General features: G+C 32.0%; 1 protein-coding gene across 4 annotated transcripts in view; it reads left to right on the top strand.

Moving 5' to 3' along the window:
* Positions 1-4815: 4815 nt before the first annotated feature.
* The window catches only part of Tsen2 (tRNA splicing endonuclease subunit 2), a 32500-nt gene continuing 11451 nt past the window's right edge, over positions 4816-25864 (top strand). Inside the window, exons 1-3 of one of the 4 annotated variants that reach the window (XM_075364409.1) lie at positions 4816-5138; positions 6351-6544; positions 21312-22230. In XM_075364409.1, coding sequence (XP_075220524.1) covers positions 6353-6544; positions 21312-22230 — 1111 coding nt within the window. In that variant the 5' untranslated portion in view covers positions 4816-5138; positions 6351-6352. Of the gene's footprint in view, positions 5235-6350; positions 6545-21311; positions 22231-25864 lie in introns of all 4 variants that reach the window. The other 3 variants (XM_075364389.1, XM_075364399.1, XM_075364379.1) reach the window with 3 other exon arrangements.

A 25864-nucleotide genomic window follows, 5' to 3' on the forward strand; every position in this document is an offset into this window, starting at 1 on the left:
CCTTGGGTTTCAGACGATATATTGCAGCTGATGGATGAACGTAGAAAATATAAGAATGCTAGTGATGAAGAAAGTAAAAGGAACTATCGGAAATTAAGAAATGCTATAAACAGGAAGTGCAAACTGGTGAAAGAAGAGTGGATTAAAGAAAAGTGTTCAGAAGTGGAAAGAGAAATGAACATTGGTAAAATAGACAGAGCATACAGGAAAGTTAAGGAAAATTTTGGGGTACATAAGTTAAAATGTAATAATGTGTTAAACAAAGATGGTACACCAATATATAATACGAAAGGTAAAGTCGATAGATGGGTGGAATATATTGAAGAGTTATACGGAGGAATAGAATTAGAAAATGGTGTTATAGAGGAAGAAGAGGAAGTTGAGGAGGATGAAATGGGAGAAACAATACTGAGATCTGAATTTAAGAGAGCATTAAAAGATTTAAATGGCAGAAAGGCTCCTGGAATAGACGGAATACCTGTAGAATTACTGCGCAGTGCAGGTGAGGAAGCGATTGATAGATTATACAAACTGGTGTGTAATATTTATGAAAATGGGGAATTTCCATCAGACTTCAAAAAAAGTGTTATAGTTATGATACCAAAGAAAGCAGGGGCAGATAAATGTGAAGAATACAGAACAATTAGTTTAACTAGTCATGCATCAAAAATCTTAACTAGAATTTTATACAGAAGAATTGAGAGGAGAGTGGAAGAAGTGTTTGGAGAAGACCAATTTGGTTTCAAGAAAAGTATAGGGACAAGGGAAGCAATTTTAGGCCTCAGATTAATAGTAGAAGGAAGATTAAAGAAAAACAAACCAACATACTTGGCGTTTATAGACCTAGAAAAGGCATTCGATAACGTAGACTGGAATAAAATGTTCAGCATTTAAAAAAAATTAGGGTTCAAATACAGAGATAGAAGAACAATTGCTAACATGTACAGGAACCAAACAGCAACAATAACAATTGAAGAACATAAGAAAGAAGCCCTAATAAGAAAGGGAGTCCGACAAGGATGTTCCCTATCTCTGTTACTTTTTAATCTTTACATGGAACTAGCAGTTAATGATGTTAAAGGACAATTTAGATTCGGGGTAACAGTACAAGGTGAAAAGATAAAGATGCTACGATTTGCTGATGATATAGTAATTCTAGCCGAGAGTAAAAAGGATTTAGAAGAAACAATGAACGGCATAGATGAAGTCCTACGCAAGAACTATCGCATGAAAATAAACAAGAACAAAACAAAAGTAATGAAATGTAGTAGAAATAATAAAGATGGACCACTGAATGTGAAAATAGGAGGAGAAAAGATTATGGAGGTAGAAGAATTTTGTTATTTGGGAAGCAGAATTACTAAAGATGGACGAAGCAGGAGCGATATAAAATGCCGAATAGCACAAGCTAAACGAGCCTTCAGTAAGAAATATAATTTGTTTACATCAAAAATTAATTTAAATGTCAGGAAAAGATTTTTGAAAGTGTATGTTTGGAGTGTCGCTTTATATGGAAGTGAAACTTGGACAATCGGAGTATCTGAGAAGAAAAGATTAGAAGCTTTTGAAATGTGGTGCTATAGGAGAATGTTAAAAATCAGATGGGTGGATAAAGTGACAAATGAAGAGGTATTGCGGCAAATAGATGAAGAAAGAAGCATTTGGAAAAATATAGTTAAAAGAAGAGACAGACTTATAGGCCACATACTAAGGCATCCTGGAATAGTCGCTTTAATATTGGAAGGACAGGTAGAAGGAAAAAATTGTGTAGGAACTAGCAGTTAATGATGTTAAAGGACAATTTAGATTCGGGGTAACAGTACAAGGTGAAAAGATAAAGATGCTACGATTTGCTGATGATATAGTAATTCTAGCCGAGAGTAAAAAGGATTTAGAAGAAACAATGAACGGCATAGATGAAGTCCTACGCAAGAACTATCGCATGAAAATAAACAAGAACAAAACAAAAGTAATGAAATGTAGTAGAAATAACAAAGATGGACCGCTGAATGTGAAAATAGGAGGAGAAAAGATTATGGAGGTAGAAGAATTTTGTTATTTGGGAAGTAAATTTACTAAAGATGGACGAAGCAGGAGCGACATAAAATGCCGAATAGCACAAGCTAAACGAGCCTTCGGTAAGAAATATAATTTGTTTACATCAAAAATTAATTTAAATGTCAGGAAAAGATTTTTGAAAATGTATGTTTGGAGTGTCGCTTTATATGGAAGTGAAACTTGGACAATCGGAGTATCTGAGAAGAAAAGATTAGAAGCTTTTGAAATGTGGTGCTATAGGAGAATGTTAAAAATCAGATGGTGGATAAAGTGACAAATGAAGAGGTATTGCAGCAAATAGATGAAGAAAGAAGCATTTGGAAAAATATAGTTAAAAGAAGAGACAGACTTATAGGCCACATACTAAGGCATCCTGGAATAGTCGCTTTAATATTGGAAGGACAGGTAGAAGGGAGAAATTGTGTAGGCAGGCCACGTTTGGAGTATGTAAAACAAATTGTTAGGGATGTAGGATGTAGAGGGTATACTGAAATGTAACGACTAGCACTAGGTAGGGAATCTTGGAGAGCTGCATCAAACCAGTCAAATGACTGAAGACAAAAAAAAAATTTTTTTTTTATTTGGGTAAAAAATTTCGTAATATTTGTTTACGTTACATAATCAGAAGACGATTTTTTTTCTAAATGTTTATCGGTATTATTTTTTTAAATCATTCATTTTTACGTAAGTAGATATTTTATAAGCACTTTTAAAAAAGAATTTTGTTTTTAAATTTATAAACATGAGCTACAGAAAAAGAAGTCGCATTTGGACTTGCTTTGCCAAAGCAAGCCCTGGAAAATGAATTTTAAAGAATTAAAATTAAAACAGGAAGTGCCTACCTGATGGAACTCACTCCTGCACATGTTTAATAGATTATTAGAAACAAAAGAACCACTAATTTCGACTATCGCTTTGGTGAATCCTATTCTAAATAATATTTCATTTGATGAGTGGACAGTTATAGCTGAAATGAGCAAATTATTGAGAATGTTTGAAGAGATAATTACTGAAATAAGTTCTCAAAAAACTGTCCCTATTTCAAAAATGTGATTATTGGCGCGAGCGATGACAAGACATGTACTTAAGATTAAATCTTCTACTCAGAATTATGAAATCGTTAAAGTACGTAACAAGATGTTAGACCAACTGCAACATAGATTTTTAGGATGTTGAAAATAGTAATATTTTGCTTGAAAGCATGCTATTAGATTCTCGCTTTAAAAAACAAGGCCTTAAAGCTGAAGCATCTTACCAAAATGCTTACACAAAACTTTCACATAAAGTTCGAAGTATTCAGATCGAACAAGGCGATAGGTTTGAAACCGAACAAGAAATTATTGAACTCTCCATTTCAACTGCATGGGAAGATTTTGATAAAAAAGTAACACCAATTTTAACTGTTTCAAACTCAACAGTAGCAGGAATTTTAGAGTTAGATAAATATATAAATGAACCGCTCAATTCAAGAAAACAAAATCCTCACTCTTGGTGGAAAGAAAGGCGGTTAATTTATCCAAGATTATTTAAAATAATGCAAACTAGACTTTGGATTCCTGTAACCTCTGTTCCCAGTAAGCAATTTTTTTCAAAAGCGGGACAGTTAATAACAGAAAGGCGAAATAAACTTGCATCAAAGAATTTCGAAAAAATTATATTTCTACATGTAAATATGTAAAATACTCTAAAGTTTATTTGAAAAGTATTAACTAATTATTTATTTTGCTTAATTTTTATTATTTTTCATTATTTTTTGTGATAATAGAACCAACAATTTTTAAAAACAAAATATTTGTGTGTCTGTGTAAGTAACTGTTCGCGTATTAGTAAAAACATAAAGTAAATATAAAATAACATCGGTGTGATAAAAAAAAAACAAAGACGGAATCAATGGATCGCTCAAAAATAAGGTATGGTACAAGCTATATTATTTTAAATTATTCATTTTGTCATTTATAGCTTTAGAGAAACTAATTAAAGATAAATTTTCTAGTTATAAAACTTTTACTTGGTCTAGTAGTGAACGCGTTTACGCAAATCAGCTGATTTTGAAGTCGAGAATTCTAAGGTTCAAGTCCTAGTAAAGGCAGTTACTTTTGTACGGATTTGAATACTAGATCGTGGATACCGGTGATCTTTGGTGGTTGGGTTTCAATTAACCACACATTTCAGAACTAGTCGACCTGAGACTACATGACTAAACATCATTTACACTCATACATATCACCCTTATTCACCTTCTGAAGTAATTCCTGACGGTTCTTCGGAAGGTTAACATGAAAAAAAAAATATAAATACTTTTAATGAGTTAAAAAAAATATGTATTTGGCTCTCATTCCCTGTAGTTAAACAAAATGATAAACAAAAATTGTTTTATGGGACTAGATAAAATTTAATTGTTTAAGATTAACTCGGTTAAATAGCACAGTTATGAAAATATTTTATAATCAGAAGTAATAAATTTGCCGAATGTCAATAAACATTAGTGATGGTGATGTAATAAGTTTTACGTCACGTGTGGAAAACAATAAATAAATAAAATAAACGCAGGCTAGAATTTGGTGTGGTAGGAGGATCCCCCACTACAAACTATGCATAAGAAAGCGTGCTATGAATCGAATCGTAATTGAGAAAGATCTGGTTTCCCGTCGCCTATCCATTTCATTGTTAAGAATCGTAAAAAGAATCGGTTTCTGCTGCAAACCGATTCTCGATTCTTACTCTCAGTATAAAGAATCGATTCGAAGGAACGACTCGTTCACGATTCTTTCCATTACTATTTTGCAGGTTAGGTCAGGCGTGTTAAAAGAAAAATTGCGTTTAGTTACAGGAAAATAAACCGAATAGAATTATACTGAATGTTGCATTACACAGTATAATAGAAAAGAACGAAGTTACTTTAGAAAGAAATGAACGCCTATAATAGAGACATTCAGTGAATAACACAGTTAATCTTGATTTTTTATTTTATTTTAGCTGGTTCGGCTTAGTTTCACTAGGTTAGATTAAATCACTAATTCGTAATTCAAAATTTATTTATTTGTTGGTGTTATAATTCAACTAAGACTCGTATCGTGAAGGTATGGTTGTTATAATTTTATTACAGCCTCTATTTTATATTTTAAGGTGTGCTTGAGGAGAATATATTTTCCTCAAATAAATATCTTTGATATCAGGTAAGTGATTAAAACAGCGGTTGCCCGTATTTTTATTAGAACGACCTTACTTTAAATCTGTTAGAAATAAAGTGCATTTTTCATTAGTTGTGTGCGTTAATAACTGTTATGCTGAATTTCATGTTTAGTTAGTAAACATTACATGTTTTACTTTTACAAAATTAAGCATAATTTCATAAATATGTCTGCTTTTCCATTGTAATTCTAATAATTTTTTTCTATTATCACCAAATATTAACTGAATTGTTATAAATGTATTTAATTTCAAAAAAAAGCTTTTAATATAGATTAAACAGACCAAGGAAAAAGAAACATGCCAATTATGTGGTTTTAAGTAGAAATATAATTAAATTAAAAATAAGATATTTATTTTGGTATCATATTGATTTTTTAAAATCTGTTTTATAAATTTTAAGTATTGTTTTAGTCTTCCAAAGATTATTTTGGATCTTAATGGTTTTATTTTCTAAAATTAATACTTCCAAACTCTTCGTAATTCTTAAAGTTCTACACATGTTCTAGCTCTACACATTCTACGAATGTGTAGCTATTGTTGACTGTATTTTTCTGTAACATGATGTAGAAATGATGCATAGTTCTGATATTAGAAGTAATCTAAAGTTATGTAAAAAGAGAGAAATTAATTATATTCACTGAGCAGCTGACATCTTATTTCTAAAATTACTTAGGATATAAAGATTATTAACTGACTTGTAGATTACTTGTTGTTTTATGAGCAGTCTTATGTTCTCAGGAGGAGAAGTTTAGCCCATTAATTTTGTGATTTTGGAGTTTGTTGATGCAATGTTATATCCATGACAGAGTAATGTATTTGGTAGAGTTGAATTAATGTATAAAAATACTGTCTTAATTTTTTGTTAAGGCATTCAGTACTAAACATCCTAATTGTTTATAATGAAACTTACAAATTAATCTAATATTGGGCTTTGATTCAAACATAGGTTATACTTCATTTCATAATAATGCCATATTTCACTGTACCCCACTTGATGATTTTTCTGATTCTGATTATATACTTTGACGCTGTTTTACAAGTATAAATTATTATTAAGTTCTGATAATTGTTTAGAGTAATATGAATTTTTTGCTTTAAAGGTATGGAGTTAAAAGAACCCAAGAGGAAAAGATTTTCTGGGAAAATACAGCAATCTCAGTCTCTTCCAGTAATAATAGAGAGCCTCTCTGGAATTACTGCTTGCAACTCACTGTGGCCTGTATATGTTGGGACATTTAGTGGGGATTCTGTGATTGTTAATGTTCGAGATGAGATGTCATACTTGCATAATATGGTATAGTATTATATAAATCACATATTTATATTTTTATTGCAATTTTTTTAAATTTATTATCAGATATATGATATGTAATCATAAACTGTTAAATTAATCATAAAGACTGTAGTAAAAAAAGACTTGATGATGATGTAAGTATACATTTTAAAATTCACATTATTGTGTTTTATTATTTTTTTTATATTCCATAAATTTAAACAATTGTGCTTTCATACTAATAATATATATTTACAGATTTAATAAATTATTATGAAGACTTGGAAAGTGAAGAATAGAGTGCTATTCTAAAACTAGCAAAAGATTATTAGAAAAACTACATTATGTATCTTATTTATGATTTAATTTACTCATAAAGCCATAAAAGTTGACCTCTATCTTGGGTGAAAATTAGAAGTACCTTCAGAGTGGCAGGTAGCAGCCAGCTGGAATTTTCTGTAACTTTTTAAATTTAAAAAAAGTATTGTGCAGATGTTTGGTTTGAAAATTATCTGGCTCTTCATCTGCTTACACCTTTCAAAAATAATTCTACTAATTTTTTCGTAACAAAATTTATTAAAAGAATAAATGAGAACCAAAATTATCACATAATTTCTGGGGATTGATTTTTATACTGATAGATTAATGGATTAATAAATGCATACAAGAATTGACGATAATGTATCTGGCCTTGTTTATGAAAACATCCTCTTCACATTAGGCCCCTTCTGATATAATACACTTAACCCCAGCTATGTTTCCATTGTTGTAAGCAATTTTCAGTCAATTTTAGTGATCACTGTAAGTTCTCTTGTCATATTTCTTTAGATTTTTTTTTTGTATTCAAATCTTTCTTTTAAGCAGAATTTTACACTAGGAAAGAGTAAAAAATCACATGTTTGTTGAGTAAAGAGCCTGCTGAAGTTAGATTCCATATTTCTAAGAATATGGATAAGTTGTAATGCATGGGATAGATTGTTGTGATGAATTTCCCATTCATAATTTTCCCAACATTGTGGTCTCTTAGGTTGAACAGCATCTCTTAAATCATGATGAAGAGTTATGTAGTATAGTTTATTTGCAGTTTGTCCTAGTGGGCAGTACTCATCATGAACCATGCCTTGATAATAAAAAATGGCTGTTAGACCTTCACATTGTTACAGATAACTTGGAGTCTCAGGATCGTAACCAGGACCCATGTTTCATTTCCAGTTATTGTTTTTTTTAAACCATGATCATTATTAGCACATTCCATCATGTCTTGTGCAACTTGCAGTCTATTTTCCTTTTGTTCATAAGTGAGAAGTTTTAGGATGAATTTTGTTGCTTAATTGTCACAATCTGAAATCTTTTGTTAAAATTGTTTGGATTAAGCCACATGAAATTCCTACTCCATCTTCACGCTCTGTAATTGTTATTCAATAATCATTTTGTTATCATCTGTTAAACTTGCTCGATTTTTTTTGGGGTTTTTGGGGTTTTCTGGTAGGTCTGCAGAGTGTTGGCACTTTTGATTGATGTTTGGCCATCTTGGAAAGGACATTACGCTGTTTAATTTTTATAACACCCATAGCTTGATCACCAAAAGCTGTTTGAATCTTCCATATTTCTCACCATGCATCTCACTGAGTTTCTGAGAAAATTTAATGCAGATTCTCTGCTCATTCTGTTCAATCATTTTAAATGGCAGTGAAATCATGATAAGCACTACTCACATGTTTACTTTTACAGCTGCAGCAGTCTTATATATATATATATATATATATATATATATAAAAGAAATAATTTATTTTTATTATATATATGTATAAAGCTACAATTTGCTGATGTAGTAATTCTAGCTGAGAGTAAAGAAGATGTATAATAATTTTGTTAAGCATGGCCCGTTGGTATAACTATATAGTTAATATACAAAAAACCACTTAACAGCAAATGAATTGTCAATTGCTGGTAAGCAGTTTTTTGTATGTTAACTATAAAAAAAATTTAGGAGAAACAATGAATGACGTGGATGAAGTTCGATGCAAGAACTACCACATAAAAATAAACAAGATCAAAATGAAAGTAATAAAATTAGTAGAAATAAAGTTGATAGACCACTGAATATAAAAATAGGATGAGAAAAGACTATGGAAGTGGAAGAATTTTTTTATTTGGGAAGTAGAATTACTAAGATGGATGAAGAAGCTGCATTATAAATTTCCGAATAGCACAGGTGAAATAAGCTTTCAGTCAGAAACATAATTTGCTTACATCAAAGATTAATTTAAACATCAGGAAAAATATTTTGAAAGTATATGTTAGGAGTGTAGCTTTATATGGAATTGAAACTTGGGTGATCGGAGTACCAGTGAAGAAAATATTAGAAGCTTTTGAAATGTGGTGCTTTAGGAAAATGTTAAAAATCAGATGAATGGATAAAGAGATGACAAGAGACAAGAGAGGACAAATGAAGAGATGTTATGACAAATTGATGAAGAAAGAAGCACGTGGAAAAATATAGCTAAAAGAAGAGACAGACTTATAGTTCAAATCTTAAGGTTTCCTATAATAGTTGCTTAGATACTGTAGGGACAGGTAGGTGGGAAATATTGTGCAGGCAGGTAATGTTTGGATTAACCCACCAGCATGGTCTAGTGGTGAACTCATCTTCCCAAATCAGCTGATTTGGAAGTCGAGAGTTCTAGCATTCAAGTCCTAGTAAAGTCAGTTATTTTTACACGGATTTGAATACTAGATCATGGATACCGGTGTTCTTGGGTGGTTGGGTTTCAATTAACCACACATCTCAGGAATGGTCGAACTGAGACTACACTCGTACATATCCTCATTCATACTCTGAAGTATTATTTGAACAGTAATTACCGGAGGCTAAACAGGAAAAAGAAAGAAAAGGTAATGTATGGAATATGTAAAACAAATTGTTAGGGATGTAGGATGTACGGAGTATACCAAAATGAAACTACTGGCACTAGATAGGGAATCTTGGAGAGCTGCATCAAACCAGTCAAATGGCTGAAGACAAGAAAAAATATATGTATATATTTTATGAAGTTAAATAAATATTTTTTTTTATTTTGATGTAAACAAACCTTAAAGAAATTAATTATTTGTTATATATATATATATTTTTTTTTCAAAAGCATAAACAAAATTCAGCTTAATCCACAAAAATACAGAATTAATAAAAGCTCTTACCTTATCTTATTATTTTTTCTTTCTTTTTTTTTATTTTTATTTTTTTTACATATCTATAGCACTTTCAAGGGAATTCATCATCAGTTGATTAAAATTATAAATAAAAACCAGTTACACATTAAAACATTAAAAAGATCAGAATATATATATTTTTTTATTATTATTAAACATGTTTTGTGGCTAGCAACAAATAATTACAGCATTGCAGTGCTGTATTTATGTGCTTATTTTTACCATGCATAGTTGACAAATACTAATTACTTTTTAAATAATATAATTCCAGATAATACTAAGACACAATATAATAATATTTTTGTATGAAAAATAGTTTTTATTCTAATAAATAGTAGTGTTAAAGTGCTGTTTTCATTTGTATTAAATTCAGACAAACTGACCTAAGTTAGATAAAAAAACTCAAAATTAAACTTAGCAAATTATAAAGTACTTTTCATATACAGGTGTATCATGAAGTTCTTCCAGGATTTTCATAACCTATTCTGCTCGTGAAAATAATGGAAAAAGTTCATATAAATATATTTCCTAAAATGCTTCGTTTGCGAGTTACGGATAGTGTAAGATTTTGCTGGGATTTCAGCCAATCTGTTGAAATGAGGTTGCGCTGAAATTTTTAGGAGTTAGGATTTAGGAGGAGGAGTTAATGATTTCTTATGGTTTTTGACCTGAAAAATTGAATGAAGTAGGTTTCAGAATCGTATCTGCAGTAGTTTTTGAGAAAACTGTTGGTTTTCACCAATAGGTTGGGGTTAAACACCCTGTTTTTTGGCGTACAATAACTTTGTTCAGTGTGTAATAAATACAATACTTATGAACAAAACTTGTAGAGAATTTAATTCAGAACAAAATTGTGTAACGTAAGTTGAATAAACCAAAGTTAGAAAAAATAGAATTTTATTTATAAACAGTACATTACTACATCTGTCAGACAAGTACTTATTTAACTTAAACAAAAACCAAATTTGTTTTTGGTGATGTGAAAAATTTAAAACAAAATTTACTGTTAAAAATTGCGGTTAAAAAATTTAAAAAACTGGAAATTACACAGCAATTTTAGTTTGAACATGATTATTCACATAGACACAACATCTATCTAAGCTAATAGTTTCACATTTGATGGTTTGGAGGACACTTAAACAAAAAACAAGTTTTATCCTTAACATAAATATCCAGTTCAACATCTACACCCAGGAGACAGTTTACTTTGCTTGGAGTTCTGTAACTGGTGGAATACAAATTGACAACTCTGGAAGTATGTTTTGTTTACTGATGAGGCAAATTTCACTTGAAATGGCATCAACAACTTACACAATGAGCATACTTTGGCAGAAGTAAATTCTCATGAAATGGTGGAAGGTAATTTTCAACACTGATTTAGCATTAATGTATGGTTTTCACAATCAGCTTTTGGACCATTCATATTACCTGGCCGCTTAAATGCTGAGGTCTACTTGCACTTTCTTCAAGAAGAATTGCTGCAGCTGCTTGAAGATGTTCCTCTAGCTCTGAGACGCAAAGTAAACTTCCATCAGGATGGCATGCTTTCCCACTTCTCTTGTGCTGTTTCCACTCACTTAAATCATGATCTCCTTGAAAAGTGGATTGGTTGTGGAGGTCCTCATTCCTGGCCACGATCACCTGATCTAACACCTTCAGATTTTTGCATGTGGGAATGGATGAAAAATATTATATACAAAACAAAAATACATTCTCGTGATTAATTGTCTGCATTATGGATGTGGCTGATCAACTTAAGGACCACCCTGAAAAACTAAAAAGGGCAATAAAAGCAAGAAATAAATTGAAAAAGGCAGGCTCATTTTTTAACAGTTATTATTAACTGGTACATATAATGCTTTTTGGTTTAGTGTACTGTTTCTAAATAGAATTCAAATTTTTCTAACTTATTTGTTTTATTCACCTTACCTTACACCATTTTGTTCAGAATTAAATTCTCTACAAGTTTTGTTTAAAAGTTTTATGTGTTTTTTACCATTTACCGAAGTTATTGTATATCAAACATCAAAAACAGTGGGTTTTTACCTAATTTTTGGTTTTCTCCCTATATTTCTCAAATACTACTGCCTGTATTTCAACACTGGTAACTATATTATTTGATTTTTCAGTTCAAAAACCATAAGAAATCACCACTAATACTGTTCCTTAATTAACATCCTAAAAGTTTCAGTACGACCTCATTTCACCAGGGTAGCTGAAATCAGAACGAAATTTTTCATTAGCTAAATGAAGCATTTTAGGATAAATGTTAATATGAACGTTTTCCATTACTTTCACCGATAGAATATGTTTATGAAAGTCCTGAGAGAACTTTGTAACAAGCCTGTGTACTGAAATCACTCAGTATGCTTCTATAGGTAATATTCTTGTGGAACTGTTTTATCTAAAAAAAATTTTAAATTGAAGAATTGGAATTTGAGGATTATGTAGGGTCCAAGTCAATGTGCCTTTTGCAGAATTACATTTGAAGAATCAAAATCATATAATCATTCCAGCTTCAGAAATGAATTTAATCTATATTATTAAAAAAACAGAATTTATTTGACTGATGCAATCTCAACAACTTTGGAAGAGATATGAAAAATCCCTGCATTGTTTTATAGTTTACTTCTTCCCAAATGTCATAGGCTATTTAGTAATTACTCCAGCCCACTTATTTTTACCTTTATGGTATCCCTTAATATTTTTACCTTGGTCAACATAAAATTTGAAACTGAAAAGGAAGTAAGTGTTCTATATAGTATTTTATATGTTGAATCTGAATATGTACTCCAAAACAACCCATCACATAATTCTCTTGAGGGGAAGACTACTCAAAATATTTTTTTCTTTAGAACTGGGAAGAGGAATTTTATACTTGGTCAGTTTATTTAGCTTACAATGAAGATACTTTTCTAAATTTTCAGATAATTACATTCATTGTAACCCCTAAAATAGTGGTTGGGGTGAAAAAAACAGTTCTCGACAAGAATAAATTTATCTCATTTTTTACTAAAGAAAAACACTTAGAAAAAAACCAAAATAAAGAAAAATAAGTGTCTAGTACCTTATGTATACACAAAAAAATATATCTTGTAAAATTTTTGTTACAAATTTTTTAAATAAAAAAAATCATCCCCATTTTAATTTTAACTTACTCTCATAATTATATATACAAGAGGATTGTCACATGCATAAACATGCATCTATACAAATATTTTTTGTACAACGTATAAAAAAATTCATGCAGTTATCTCAGTTATAACTAAAGTTATGATTTTTTTTAGTTTTAACGAAACAGTGAAATTAAAGTTTTTGGAAAACAAGAGATTAAAGATTGCAATATACCATAACACCTGCTGATGTTATTGCATGGTTTTAGCAATGTCCTACAAACTTGAAGGTGGCGTAACCTGTAGGATGAAATGTGAACTAAATAGAATAAAAAACGAGCTTTAAAATGCCAAAATATTCATATTTCTATCATTTTTCATTTGTGAGATACAAGCTATTTAATTTTGTATTTTACATGGAGAAAATACAAATATTGTCATGGAAGCAAGCTAATTATTTATTCTATTTATTTTTTTGTGATTAATGGAGAAAAAAATAATTACACAGTTAAAAGAGCACATTCCATAGAATAAAAATCACTAAAAAAAAATTTTTTTTTTACTGTGTCAAGGGTGAAATCCTTTAGTTACAGCCCTTAAATTTATTTATTCCATCATTTTTGGAACAAACAATACACATAAGTTAGTATGTTTGTATGTTCGCTTATTTACATTGATTTATATTCTGATGCGTGCTGTAGACCTATATTAGATACATAACAGTTGAATGATGTCATCTCATGCCAAGCCAGATATGTATAAACATGTTAGTGAGTCAGGTAATAAGTAATTCAATATGATGACATTTTCTTCAGTACGAGTTCAGCTTTTGGTATGACTTGCTGTGTTCTTTGGTTGTGGTAGTGATTTTATCATACACATTTTTTTTGTACAACGTATAAAAAAATTCATGCAGTTATCTCAGTTATAACTAAAGTTATGATTTTTTTTAGTTTTAACGAAACAGTGAAATTAAAGTTTTTGGAAAACAAGAGATTAAAGATTGCAATATACCATAACACCTGCTGATGTTATTGCATGGTTTTAGCAATGTCCTACAAACTTGAAGGTGGCATAACCTGTAGGATGAAATGTGAACTAAATAGAATAAAAAACGAGCTTTAAAATGGCAAAATATTCATATTTCTATCATTTTTCATTTGTGAGATACAAGCTATTTAATTTTGTATTTTACATGGAGAAAATACAAATATTGTCATGGAAGCAAGCTAATTAATTATTTATTCTATTTATTTTTTTGTTATCAATGGAGAAAAAAATAATTACACAGTTAAAAGAGCACATTCCATAGAATAAAAATCACTAAAAAAAAATTTTTTTTTTACTGTGTCAAGGGTGAAATCCTTTAGTTACAGTCCTTAAATTTATTTATTCCATCATTTTTGGAACAAACAATACACATAAGTTAGTATGTTTGTATGTTCGCTTATTTACATTGATTTATATTCTGGTGCGTGCTGTAGACCTATATTAGATACATAACAGTTGAATGATGTCATTTCATGCCAAGCCAGATATGTATAAACATGTCAGTGAGTCGGGTAATAAGTAATTCAATATGATGACATTTTCTTCAGTATGAGTTCAGCTTTTGGTATGACTTGCTGTGTTCTTTGGTTGTGGTAGTGATTTTATCATACACATATTATAAAGATTGTTTCATGAGTGATGCCATAAATCTAATGAAAGATTTTTATGACAGAATAACTTTTGGTATTATTATATTGATCATCAAGATTTAAGTTTTGTGTGTGTGTGTGTACACACGCACCTGCACACGCATATGTGTGTTTTGCACTGCTTTATTGCACATGGTGGTGAAACAATTTTATGGAGCATTTTAAGTAATTAAGTTAGTATAAATTGAAACTTTATTTTTATAATTAAGAATTTATGTAATATTTTGGTTTACTTTCATTCATTAGAACATTTTGAATTTTACAATGGATAAAAATCAGGCTTGTAAAAATTCTCCAAATATTTTTTGTTATGTTTGCAGAGAATTCACCTCAAAAAGTAAATGAAAAGCAGTATCAAATCTGCTGAGAACTGCTTACAAACATTATTTTGACTGTCCCTTGGAAACCAAAATAAATCCTGGCCTCCTCATGTAGCATTTATCAAGTGATACATTAACATAATCCTGTGGTAAAATAGAAAAAAAAGAGCATTTGCCTTTTGGCGTACCTGTGATTTGGCGAGAGCCTACTAACCATTATGACTACTGCTATTTTTGCTTAACAAATGTTACTGGTTTCAATTCATACAATAAAAGCAGTATTGCATACCCAAATGCTCGTTCAGCTATGAGACCAGTACTTCATGATGTTGATTTACAGATTCCAATCGTTCCAATTTCTTGGAAAGAAATTTTTGATTCCCCAGAAGGCTCAACCAATGAATCCTGAACTTCAATAGATATTAATTACATTCCAGAAGAATCAAATACTGAACCTCACCTCATCAGACAAGCAGAACTGAGCGACATAATTCATGGCTTGTATTTGTTGAAGCAACAAGCAGTACTCCTAGGTTCAGATCTTAAAGAATGGAATTTATTAAACAAGGATACTAAAATTTCAGTATTTATAAATCAAAATTAAAATTTACTGTAATACTTTAGGTAAGATGGTTTAATTTGTTCCTGCCGTGATGTTAGGGGGCAATGTTTGAGCTGGACATTGAATATGTTATTAATGATTGGCATTTATTTATAGACTCATCATAAAGAAGCTTAAAGGCAGTGTTGTTACATAACTCAAATATGTTTTCTTTTATACCGGTAGCATATGCTGTAGGAATGAAAGAAACATATAAAAGAATGCCAAAAATTTTAAAAGCTATTAAGTATGATGAACAATCATGGCAAATCACTGCTGACCTGAAAGTGATAGGACTTCTCGGTCTCCAGAGCAGCTTTAAAAAAAAAAAAAAAAAAAAAAAAAAAAAAAAAAGTATATGTGTTTCTTGTGTTTGTGGGATAGTAAGGCTGCAAATAAACACTATGCAGTTAAAGACTGGCCAAAAAGAAATCAGTTTTCTCCTGGAAAGGAAAATGTTGTCAGTATTCCCCTTGTCGAAGCAGATCATATTATTTTACCACCTCTACACATAAAACTAGACCTGATGAAGAATTCTGTAAAAATATTAGATAAAGAGGGAGACAACTTTAAATATTTAGCTGAGGTTTTATAACAATTAATTGAAGCCAAATTAAAAGATGGAATAGTCATTGGGCCCACAAATAAGAAAATTAATTTGTGAAAATATATTTGTCAGCAAACTGGATCCTAAAGAACTAGCAGCATTAAAAAATGGCATTACTAGTTAGTTTTCTTGGAACCAAAAAAGCTGAAAACCATGATCAGCTTATAAGTGAACTATAAAAATTTAGACTGCAGAATGTCATTGAAAATTCATTTTTTTACATTCTCGTTTGGACTTTTTCTCTTTAAATTTGGGTGCATCAGTGACGAACGAGGAGAGAAGTTCCACAAAGATATATTGTAGATGGAATAATAACATTATCAAGGCAGATGGGATATATTATGATGAGTGACTACTGCAGGATGATTAAAAAAGAAGACTTCACTGAATACAAAAGGAAATTAAGATAAATGTAAATATCTGTGAAATAAAGGTAGGAATTTTAATTGTAATTATTATTATTTTTGTATTCTATTATTTAAGAAGTTTCTCAATATTTTAAAGGGTCATAACTAAAAATATGAGGGTGATGAAGAAAAAATGATTTCATTTTAAGATTCAATATAAAAATACATTTTAATTTTAATTCACCTACTTTTATGTCAGTTCCAAAATATTATTATTTTTTTTTTGTTGATCTGTTATCAATAAAAAAATAATGGCTAATGAGAGAAAACCGATAATGGAATTGATTCTTTTGATTCAGAAGTGTTTCATTTTCAGTAGTGAAAAGATTTCAGACAACCATTGAAATTCCACATTTTAACTGTTTTTTTTTTCAAATTTTCATGGCCATTAGGAAAACTAAAAAACAATGATATCCAAGAAAATCAGGCCTCCCTTGTCCTCTGAAACATGTAGATCCTTATCCACTTAACTAACAAAAATTGAAAGTTATGATTTGATCCATTCTCTTTTAAAATGTTTTAAACATTTTCTTTTAAAAAATTATATATATGGTAGTACTGAAACTGCTCTTTTACGAAATATGCTGTACCGTAAAAAAATTTAGTAAACAGGACTGTCGAATAGGTTCAGTTGCTCTTGTCCTGACAGTCTTCTTTCCTTTTTTAGCTTTAATAAAAACTATTTTATTTCAAACTATTTATAAAATCAAAACCTAAACCGACAACGATTGTTAACGTCTATATGCCTATAAGCGCCCATGATGATGATGAGGTAGAGTGTGTATACGAAGAGATTGATGAAGCAAACACGTAAAAGAAGATGAAAATTTAATAATAGTTGGAGATTGGAATGCAAGCATTGGAAAAGGCAAGGAAGGGAATATAGTGGGTGAATACGGGCTGGGCAAAAGGAATGAAAGAGGGTACCGACTTATAGAGTTTTGCATGAAGTATAATTTAGTAATTGCCAACACCCAATTTAAAAATCATAATAGAAGAATATACACTTGGAAAAAACCAGGCGATACTGCAAGGTATCAGATAGATTATATCATGGTTAAGCAAAGATTTAGAAATCAACTCGTTGACTGCAAAACTTACCCTGGAGCAGACATTGATAGCGACCATAATTTGGTGATAATGAAATGTAGATTGGGGTTTAAAAACCTGAAGAAAAGGTGTCAGATGAATCGGTGGAATTTAGAGAAGCTTGAGGAAGAGGAGGTAAAGAAGATTTTTGAGGAGGTCATCGCAAGAGATCTGAGTAAAAAAGTAAAGGTAGTAAATGTAGAAGAAGAATGGGAAAATGTTAAAAAGGAAATTCTTAAATCAGCAGAAGCAAACTTAGGCGAAATAAAGAGAACTGGTAGAAAACCTTGGGTTTCAGACGATATATTGTAGCTGATGGATGAACATAGAAAATATAAGATTGCTAGTGATGAAGAAAGTAGAAGGAACTATCGGCAATTAAGAAATGCTATAAACAGGAAGTGTAAACTAGTGAAAGAAGAGTGGATTAAAGAAAAGTGTTCAGAAGTGAAAAGAGAAATGAATATTGGTAAAATAGGCAGAGTATACAGGAAAGTTAAGGAAAATTTTGGGGTACATAAATTGAAATCTAATAATGTGTTAAACAAAGATGATACACCAATATATAATACAAAAGGTAAAGTCGATAGATGGGTGGCATATATTGAAGAGTTATACGGAGGAAATGAATTAGAAAATGGTGTTATAGAGGAAGAAGAGGAGGATGAAATGGGAGAAACAATACTGATATCTGAATTTATGAGAGCATTACAAGATTTAAATGGCAGAAAGGCTCCTGGAATAGACGGAATACCTGTAGAATTACTGCGCAGTGCAGGTGAGGAAGCGATTGATAGATTATATAAACTGGTGTGTAATATTTATGAAAAAGTGGAATTTCCGTCAGACTTCAAAAAACGTGTTATAGTCATGATACCAAAGAAAGCAGGGGCAGATAAATGTGAAGGATACAGAACAATTAGTTTAACTAGTCATGAGAGAGAATCAATGCGTCAAAAATCTTAACTAGAATTCTATACAGAAGAATTGAGAGGAGAGTGGAAGAAGTGTTAGGAGAAGACCAATTTGGTTTCAGGAAAAGTATAGGGACAAGGGAAGCAATTTTGGGCCTCAGATTAATAGTAGAAGGAAGATTAAAGAAAAACAAACCAACATACTTGGCGTTTATAGACCTAGAAAAGGCTTTCGATAACGTAGACTGGAATAAAATGTTCAGCATTTTAAAAAAATTAGGGTTCAAATACAGAGATAGAAGAACAATTGCTAACATGTACAAGAACCAAACAGCAATAGTAACAATTGAAGAACATAAGAATGAAGCCGTAATAAGAAAGGGAGTCCGACATGGATGTTCCCTATCTCCGTTACTTTTTAATCTTTACGTGGAACTAGCAGTTAATGATGTTAAAGAACAATTTAGATTCGGAGTAACAGTACAAGGTGAAAAGATAAAGATGCTACGATTTGCTGATGATATAGTAATTCTAGCCGAGAGTAAAAAGGATTTAGAAGAAACAATGAACGGCATAGATGAAGTCCTACACAAGAACTATCGCATGAAAATAAACAAGAACAAAACAAAAGTAATGAAATGTAGTAGAAATAATAAAGATGGACCACTGAATGTGAAAATAGGAGGAGAAAAGATTATGGAGGTAGAAGAATTTTGTTATTTGGGAAGCAGAATTACTAAAGATGGACGAAGCAGGAGCGATATAAAATGCCGAATAGCACAAGCTAAACGAGCCTTCAGTAAGAAATATAATTTGTTTACATCAAAAATTAATTTAAATGTCAGGAAAAGATTTTTGAAAGTGTATGTTTGGAGTGTCGCTTTATATGGAAGTGAAACTTGGACAATCGGAGTATCTGAGAAGAAAAGATTAGAAGCTTTTGAAATGTGGTGCTATAGGAGAATGTTAAAAATCAGATGGGTGGATAAAGTGACAAATGAAGAGGTATTGCGGCAAATAGATGAAGAAAGAAGCATTTGGAAAAATATAGTTAAAAGAAGAGACAGACTTATAGGCCACATACTAAGGCATCCTGGAATAGTCGCTTTAATATTGGAAGGACAGGTAGAAGGAAAAAATTGTGTAGGTAGGCCACGTTTGGAATATGTATAACAAATTGTTAGGGATGTAGGATGTAGAGGGTATACTAAAATGAAACGACTAGCACTAGATAGGGAATCTTGGAGAGCTGCATCAAACCAGCCAAATGACTGAAGACAAAAAAAAAATATATATTTTATTTCAATACTCAGGCTATTTTATTTCAAAATGTGTTCAAAAACAAAAATTAAAATTCATAATGATGTCCAAAAAGGTTCTTGCCCATTGCTTCCTAAGAGCCTAGACAGTTAGCTTATTCAAACAAGTTAGGATAAAATGTTTTTTTTTTAGTATAAAGTAATTTTAAGAAAAACATAGGATAATGGTATTAAAGAGGTTTAGATGTTTTGCCCCTAAAAACCATTAGTCTTGCAATTCCTCATTCAATATTATGAAGCATTGTGAATTTACACCATTTCTGCTAATGATCTCATAATTATTATAATTGACAGAAACTGTACAAAGTGGTTGCAAAATACAATGACAGAAATCATGGAATGGCTTTGTTATGATTCACTAAAACTTAGACAAATTAAGTCTGATACCATTCTCAAATATTCCAAAAGGGGAAATTCAAAAATGGGTTATGGACTTTCATTAAAAGCAAGTTAATCAGGACATAATGCACATACCATTCTAATGAGCATTAAAATTGTTAGATTTTTGGTAATCACAATTGAGTATCATCTCAAGCGCAATTTGATCAAGAACTTGATTAAAAATGTTAATCATAAAAAAAAAACTCAAAAAGAACAATATATTGCTTGGGGTAAAAATTATAAAAATCACATAAGCAGTTTAAAGCTAACAAATGAAACAAAAACATTTCAAACTGTAGATACATTACAAGGACTCTATGCATAAGTAAACTTAACATTTAAAATACAATAACACGTAGAATAAGATAATATGTGTTTTAGAAGTTCACTCCCATTTCTAAGTGTTTGAAATTGTGCTTTCAGCAGATGTAGACAAAGACAAAATACAGATCCTTAGAAAAAATGCTCTGGGTGCACAGTTTCAGTGTATAAATGAATCGCTTACAATGTTATAAAAACATAAACAAGACCAAATGAAACTTTTAAAATAAATGACATAAAAATACTGTTTCAGTTACAAATAGATTTTGCTACCTTAAAAAATTATAAATGTATGGGGTTTTAATCACTATTATATTTACAAGTTAGCAGTTCTGTTTTATTTTATTGTATTTTTTCTTTTTAATAATGATATGCAAAAATATATAACGACCTGCATTATATTTACAGCATTGACCATTTGTATTGAAGTTTGCAAATGCATTGTTTGTAACTTGGCTCCTAAATATAAGTGAAACAATGTTATATTCACTCATTACATACTAGATGCCCATTTTATGTTTTCAGCTGCAGATAGTATGACACTGACCTACCTCATTATAAGATTAGAAAAATTGCACCATGCAGCCAGCCAGTTTTGGATACAGAACAATGAGCCACCTTAAAACATTATGTGATTACTTTCAGTTAGCAGACATTACATTTCAACCATTTATATGTTTTTTTCTTTATCTCTGATAAATTATAGAGCTATATATTTCTATTAGATTTAAGCTTTTTACTGTATATAAAATATGTCACTATATTATTTGCTTTCTGGTTGTTGAGCATTTTTTGTTATTTTCCAGGGATTTTTTGGAAAAGGTAGTTTGTCACGAGGTTACCCATCATTTGGAGAAACTAGAAAAGGGATTCCTCCATTTATTCGTGAAAGGCAGTGGAAACGGCGTAAGCTTTGGATGGATCAGTTGCTATCATTCACTGATCTAGGTTGTTTTGATAAGTTAAAGGATGCTGAAAATTCTAATGAAAAAAAAAGTAATAAAGATAGTGATGCTGGAAAGCAAAACTCTCATAAAGATTCTGCACAATCAGATAATGAAGAAATACAAATAATTTATACTGAATTAGATGAAAATATTACCAAAGGTGCTAATGCCTTAAATAAAAACAAAAAGATTGAAAATAAAAATAAATTATCTGGAACTAGTAAACATAATAAAAATGTGGATAGTATAGAGAGTAAAAAATTGCCAGATGTGAACAATGAAACAAGCAGAGAACAAAAGTCACATTTGGATATCAACATGAGTAGTGAGAATAAACTGTTATCAGTCATAGAAAACACATCTGCTGTGTCATCCACTGTAATGAATGTTATGCTAGGTTCTTCTAGTACTAGCCAAGATAACTTACCATTGTCTGAACAAAACATAAGTAACCAAAGTAATCATGTGGTTGTAATTGATGACAGTGGAAGTGAAGATGAGTCTTTGTCACAGTCACCCCAGCCTCGTTTATGTGCTGAACCAATTAAAACTGCTGTGGAAACATTAAACCTTACATTGGAAGAAGCATTTTTTCTTAGCTTTGGTCTTGGTTGTTTGCAAGTTGTTGACCTTCAGGGAATATTCTTATCGTTACGAGGAATGTGGCATCTGTATAAAGATTCACAACCTGGTTTTATATCAAGCTATATTACTTACCACTACTTCCGATCCAAAGGATGGGTTGTCAAGCCTGGTGCAAAATTTGGAGGAAATTTTTGTAAGTAGAGTTGTGTGGTTACATCAGGTAGTAATTTCTTAACATATAGTTTTTGCATCATATTCTTGAATATGATGCAAAAACTATATATTAAGAAGCATTTGTTCATTAGTACGAGAATTGATTGATGAAGGATGGGCATCCAGCCCTCTTTCTATACATGTTGATTTAACTTTACAAATAAATATTGATAAATATTAACTTTTCCCATAAATATTCATTTAACTTTGCAAATAGCGTAAATTAACTTGGATGAATTCATTAATTATTTTCTTGTATGTACTAATTGTAATGAGCACATTGGCTCAGAGACAGAAAAGAGTATATTAGCTCAGAGTTATACAAATCTACAAACTTGCTGGATCCTGAACACTTACATATTCCGAATCCACTTGTGTAATAAATCAAACATTTCATTGATTAAACCTCTTATTGATTTTCCATTTGCTTAGTGTACCTATTTGAACATATTTAGTCTGTTAACGTATGATCATTAACCAAATTCCATGGGAAAACCCTTTACAGCTTTAAGAGCTTACTGAAGACTATATGCAGCCAGTATGGTAATACACTGGCAAAGTTGTCACTAGGTACTGTAACATCCCACCCCGTAGGGGTAAGACACCCACCTTGTGACACTACCGGTCGCCACACCACCCCTTTCATTCCGAGCCCTGAGGGGCTTTACCGGAGGTCTTTAGACCCTCTTAACTGATTACATCTCACAGTCTTAGCCAGGCCTTGGTTGAGATGCCACCGATGTAAATGCCTCAGCAGACATTTGTATCAGTAAAATACAAATCAAATTTTGCCTTCACATAGGTCTCAAATGGACATCTTCTCATCTAACCTGAATGCCTCAGAAAACGAACGAATTGAAAGTTAAATCAGTGCTATACTCATACTCATACCAATCAAAATTATGTCTTGCGCAACATAGAAATTCAGACCTATAACCAAATAAGTCTACTAATTTAGGTCACTTAACAAGGGTAATGTAACCTCATTCCAGTGTGTGCAGGAGCTGGGGACAAACCCCGAACCCCCACCCGGTCACATCATGGAGTCTCGCATGGCATTACCAAATCACAATCAGGACCGCCACTGGTGGAGGGAAGCCACACCCCTGGTTGCATGGGCTACCATACCCCGGCAGTGTGGCCAATCCCACCAGTGGGAGCCCCAAATCAAATCATAAACAACACCAATATAACAATGGCACGATGTTAATGTGCCTACCTCCAACCAATCTGATGGCTAAGCCGGAACCCTAGTCACCTGGGATCCTACCACAGAGTACCTCAATTTAGGTAATGTGACAACTGTGAATATATATATACATTATAACTACGGGTAGCTGAGGCCATACAACCTTTAATATAAAACATGCCAGTATTGAATATACATTAGGGGATCCACAGCCTTTCCCTGTTCAGTCTTTAGCCATCAAATCACAGATCTATCAATGATTGTAGGCCTTTTAATGCTAATTTTGTTATATCAGCTAGAATAGCAAGGTACTGATTACAGGTAAAGCTTATCTTTCATTTCTCCAAAACATAATGCTCACAACTTGTATTTCTCTCCAATGAGTCAATGTATTCCAGTTTGGGACAAACTTTACTAGTAAAATACATCAGTATACTTTTTAGTGGTTATGTTTGCTCCAGTAATCTGTACATGAATGAGATCATACTACATAAGGTGTTTGAATTGGTTACCATAACTGTTTGCAGAGCCGTTAGTATACTAACCATCAAAATTTAGCTTGTGGCTAGATTAAGCTTTTCCAGATGTATATCAGTTATGATATCTCTCAACAAAGGGAACAACCCATCCTCTGTCTGGGAAAACAGTTTGTATCTATAACCTCTAAACTCTGGTCCCTCTTGATACATCCAGAGTTTGTTATTGCCTTGAGTTTGCTTTTGGCCATTTTTTGAGCTAGTGGTTGCATAGTATCAATCATTTTGTCAGTCTTATTGTAACAACTGAATTATACTAATTGAACAAGACTCATCATTTGTTCATCTTCATCGAATAGTAATCGGTTTAGGTTTGGACGTGCACTCGTCTCATTGAGGGCCCTTCAAAGCTATTTGTTGTTCAGGTTCTGAAGGATGTGTGGTGAAGGAGTGGCAATAACTGTTGGTCTGCTTACACCACTTGGGTGTGTGCTATAATCTGTGGTATAGCATGATTGCTTTTTCAGCCAAGTTCTTGTGCAGCCAATCCAACAGTGGTTAAGAGGTGTGAGTGACAGGAGGATTTGAAGGCCTTCAGCTGTCCATAGCTCACTGCAGGCAGTTGTCATGTTTTTGGGTTCACCCATTTGAGTTACTATATAGTGTGAGCTTCGTTAGATTTTTATTTCTTCAGGTGGTAATGTCAGAAGGCAAATCTAAGAAGCAACCCAAGCCCAAGCAGGTTAGGGCTGTTGAGTTTGCTGAGGTAAGGACTGACAATTTTGTCAGTCTCCTCTGGTGATGGAGAAAGCCAGGCAGTTACTTCCATCTGGATAAAGGAAGATGTGGCTGATTTTCTGAAATCAAAAGGTAAGCTTGGTAGCTCCATGCCTTTGATGAGGGTTTTAATTGAGCAGCTGATGGCCTTTCTGGAGAATACCAGAAGTGCCTCAGCTAGTTTAAAGTCAAAATTGAAAGAATTCAAAGTTTTTATGTCTGCATTGGCAGAAGGATGAGAGGCGTTGGCTTCTAAGCCAGTACAGGTAAAGGAAGTAGTGGTTAAGGAGACTGTTTCTTTGCTGGTTACTGAGCCTCCTAAGTCCCAGCGGAAACGTTATGCAGATGATATCAAGAACAAGTGAGAGGCCAGTTTGTCTCAAAAGCAACCAGAGGTCCTGTTCGTTAATATGAAGGAGAGACTTAGCAAGACTATTAAAGAGATGAGGGATGAATTTCGAGTCATTCTTTGATCAAAGAGGTCGAACATTTTTTGACCTGAGAATTCAAAACATAAGAGAAACTGAGAAGGGGCTTGTTATGGTGGAAGATAACAAGGAGGCAGTCAAAATTTTATCAGACTTGTTAAAGGTCGAGAAGAGTGACATGAGAGTGATCCAAAAAGAAAAGAGGTGTTCAAGAATGACAGCTTACGATATTGACTGGTGTCTAGCTGAGGATGGGGTGATGTATTTTATTAGAGAGCAGAACATCCAGTTGGACGAGGCTGCATTTAAGTCTGAGTTTTTATTTAAAACGGGTAGGCGTAATACAGAGAGCTACCATAAGGTGTTTTGAGGTGGGTCCTTCATTGCTGAAGACCTTCCTCGCTGAAGGGAGGCTGTTCATCGATTTTGCTTCTTGCAGAGTCAAGGAGTACATTTATGTTCAGAGATGTTTTAAATGTCGGTATGGTCACAGGGCTAAGTTCTGTGATCTGCCTGTTATCTGTGCCAATTTCTGTGAGGAGGGACATAAGCGCAAGAACTATCCCAAACAGGCTGATCCTCCATCATGTATAAATTGTAAAAGTCTGAAGAAAGATCATAAGCACTTTGTTGATAGCAAGGAGTCTGGATCATATTTGACAGCTGTCAAGATGTATTTTTTATTTTAATTCTCTTGATGGTTAGTTTCAGTAAGTTGAATGCACAGGGTGCTTTTATTGTTCA

Source organism: Lycorma delicatula, chromosome 1 (genome assembly GCF_047948215.1).
Source record: "Lycorma delicatula isolate Av1 chromosome 1, ASM4794821v1, whole genome shotgun sequence".
In the NCBI taxonomy this organism is placed as follows: Eukaryota; Metazoa; Arthropoda; class Insecta; order Hemiptera; family Fulgoridae; genus Lycorma; species Lycorma delicatula.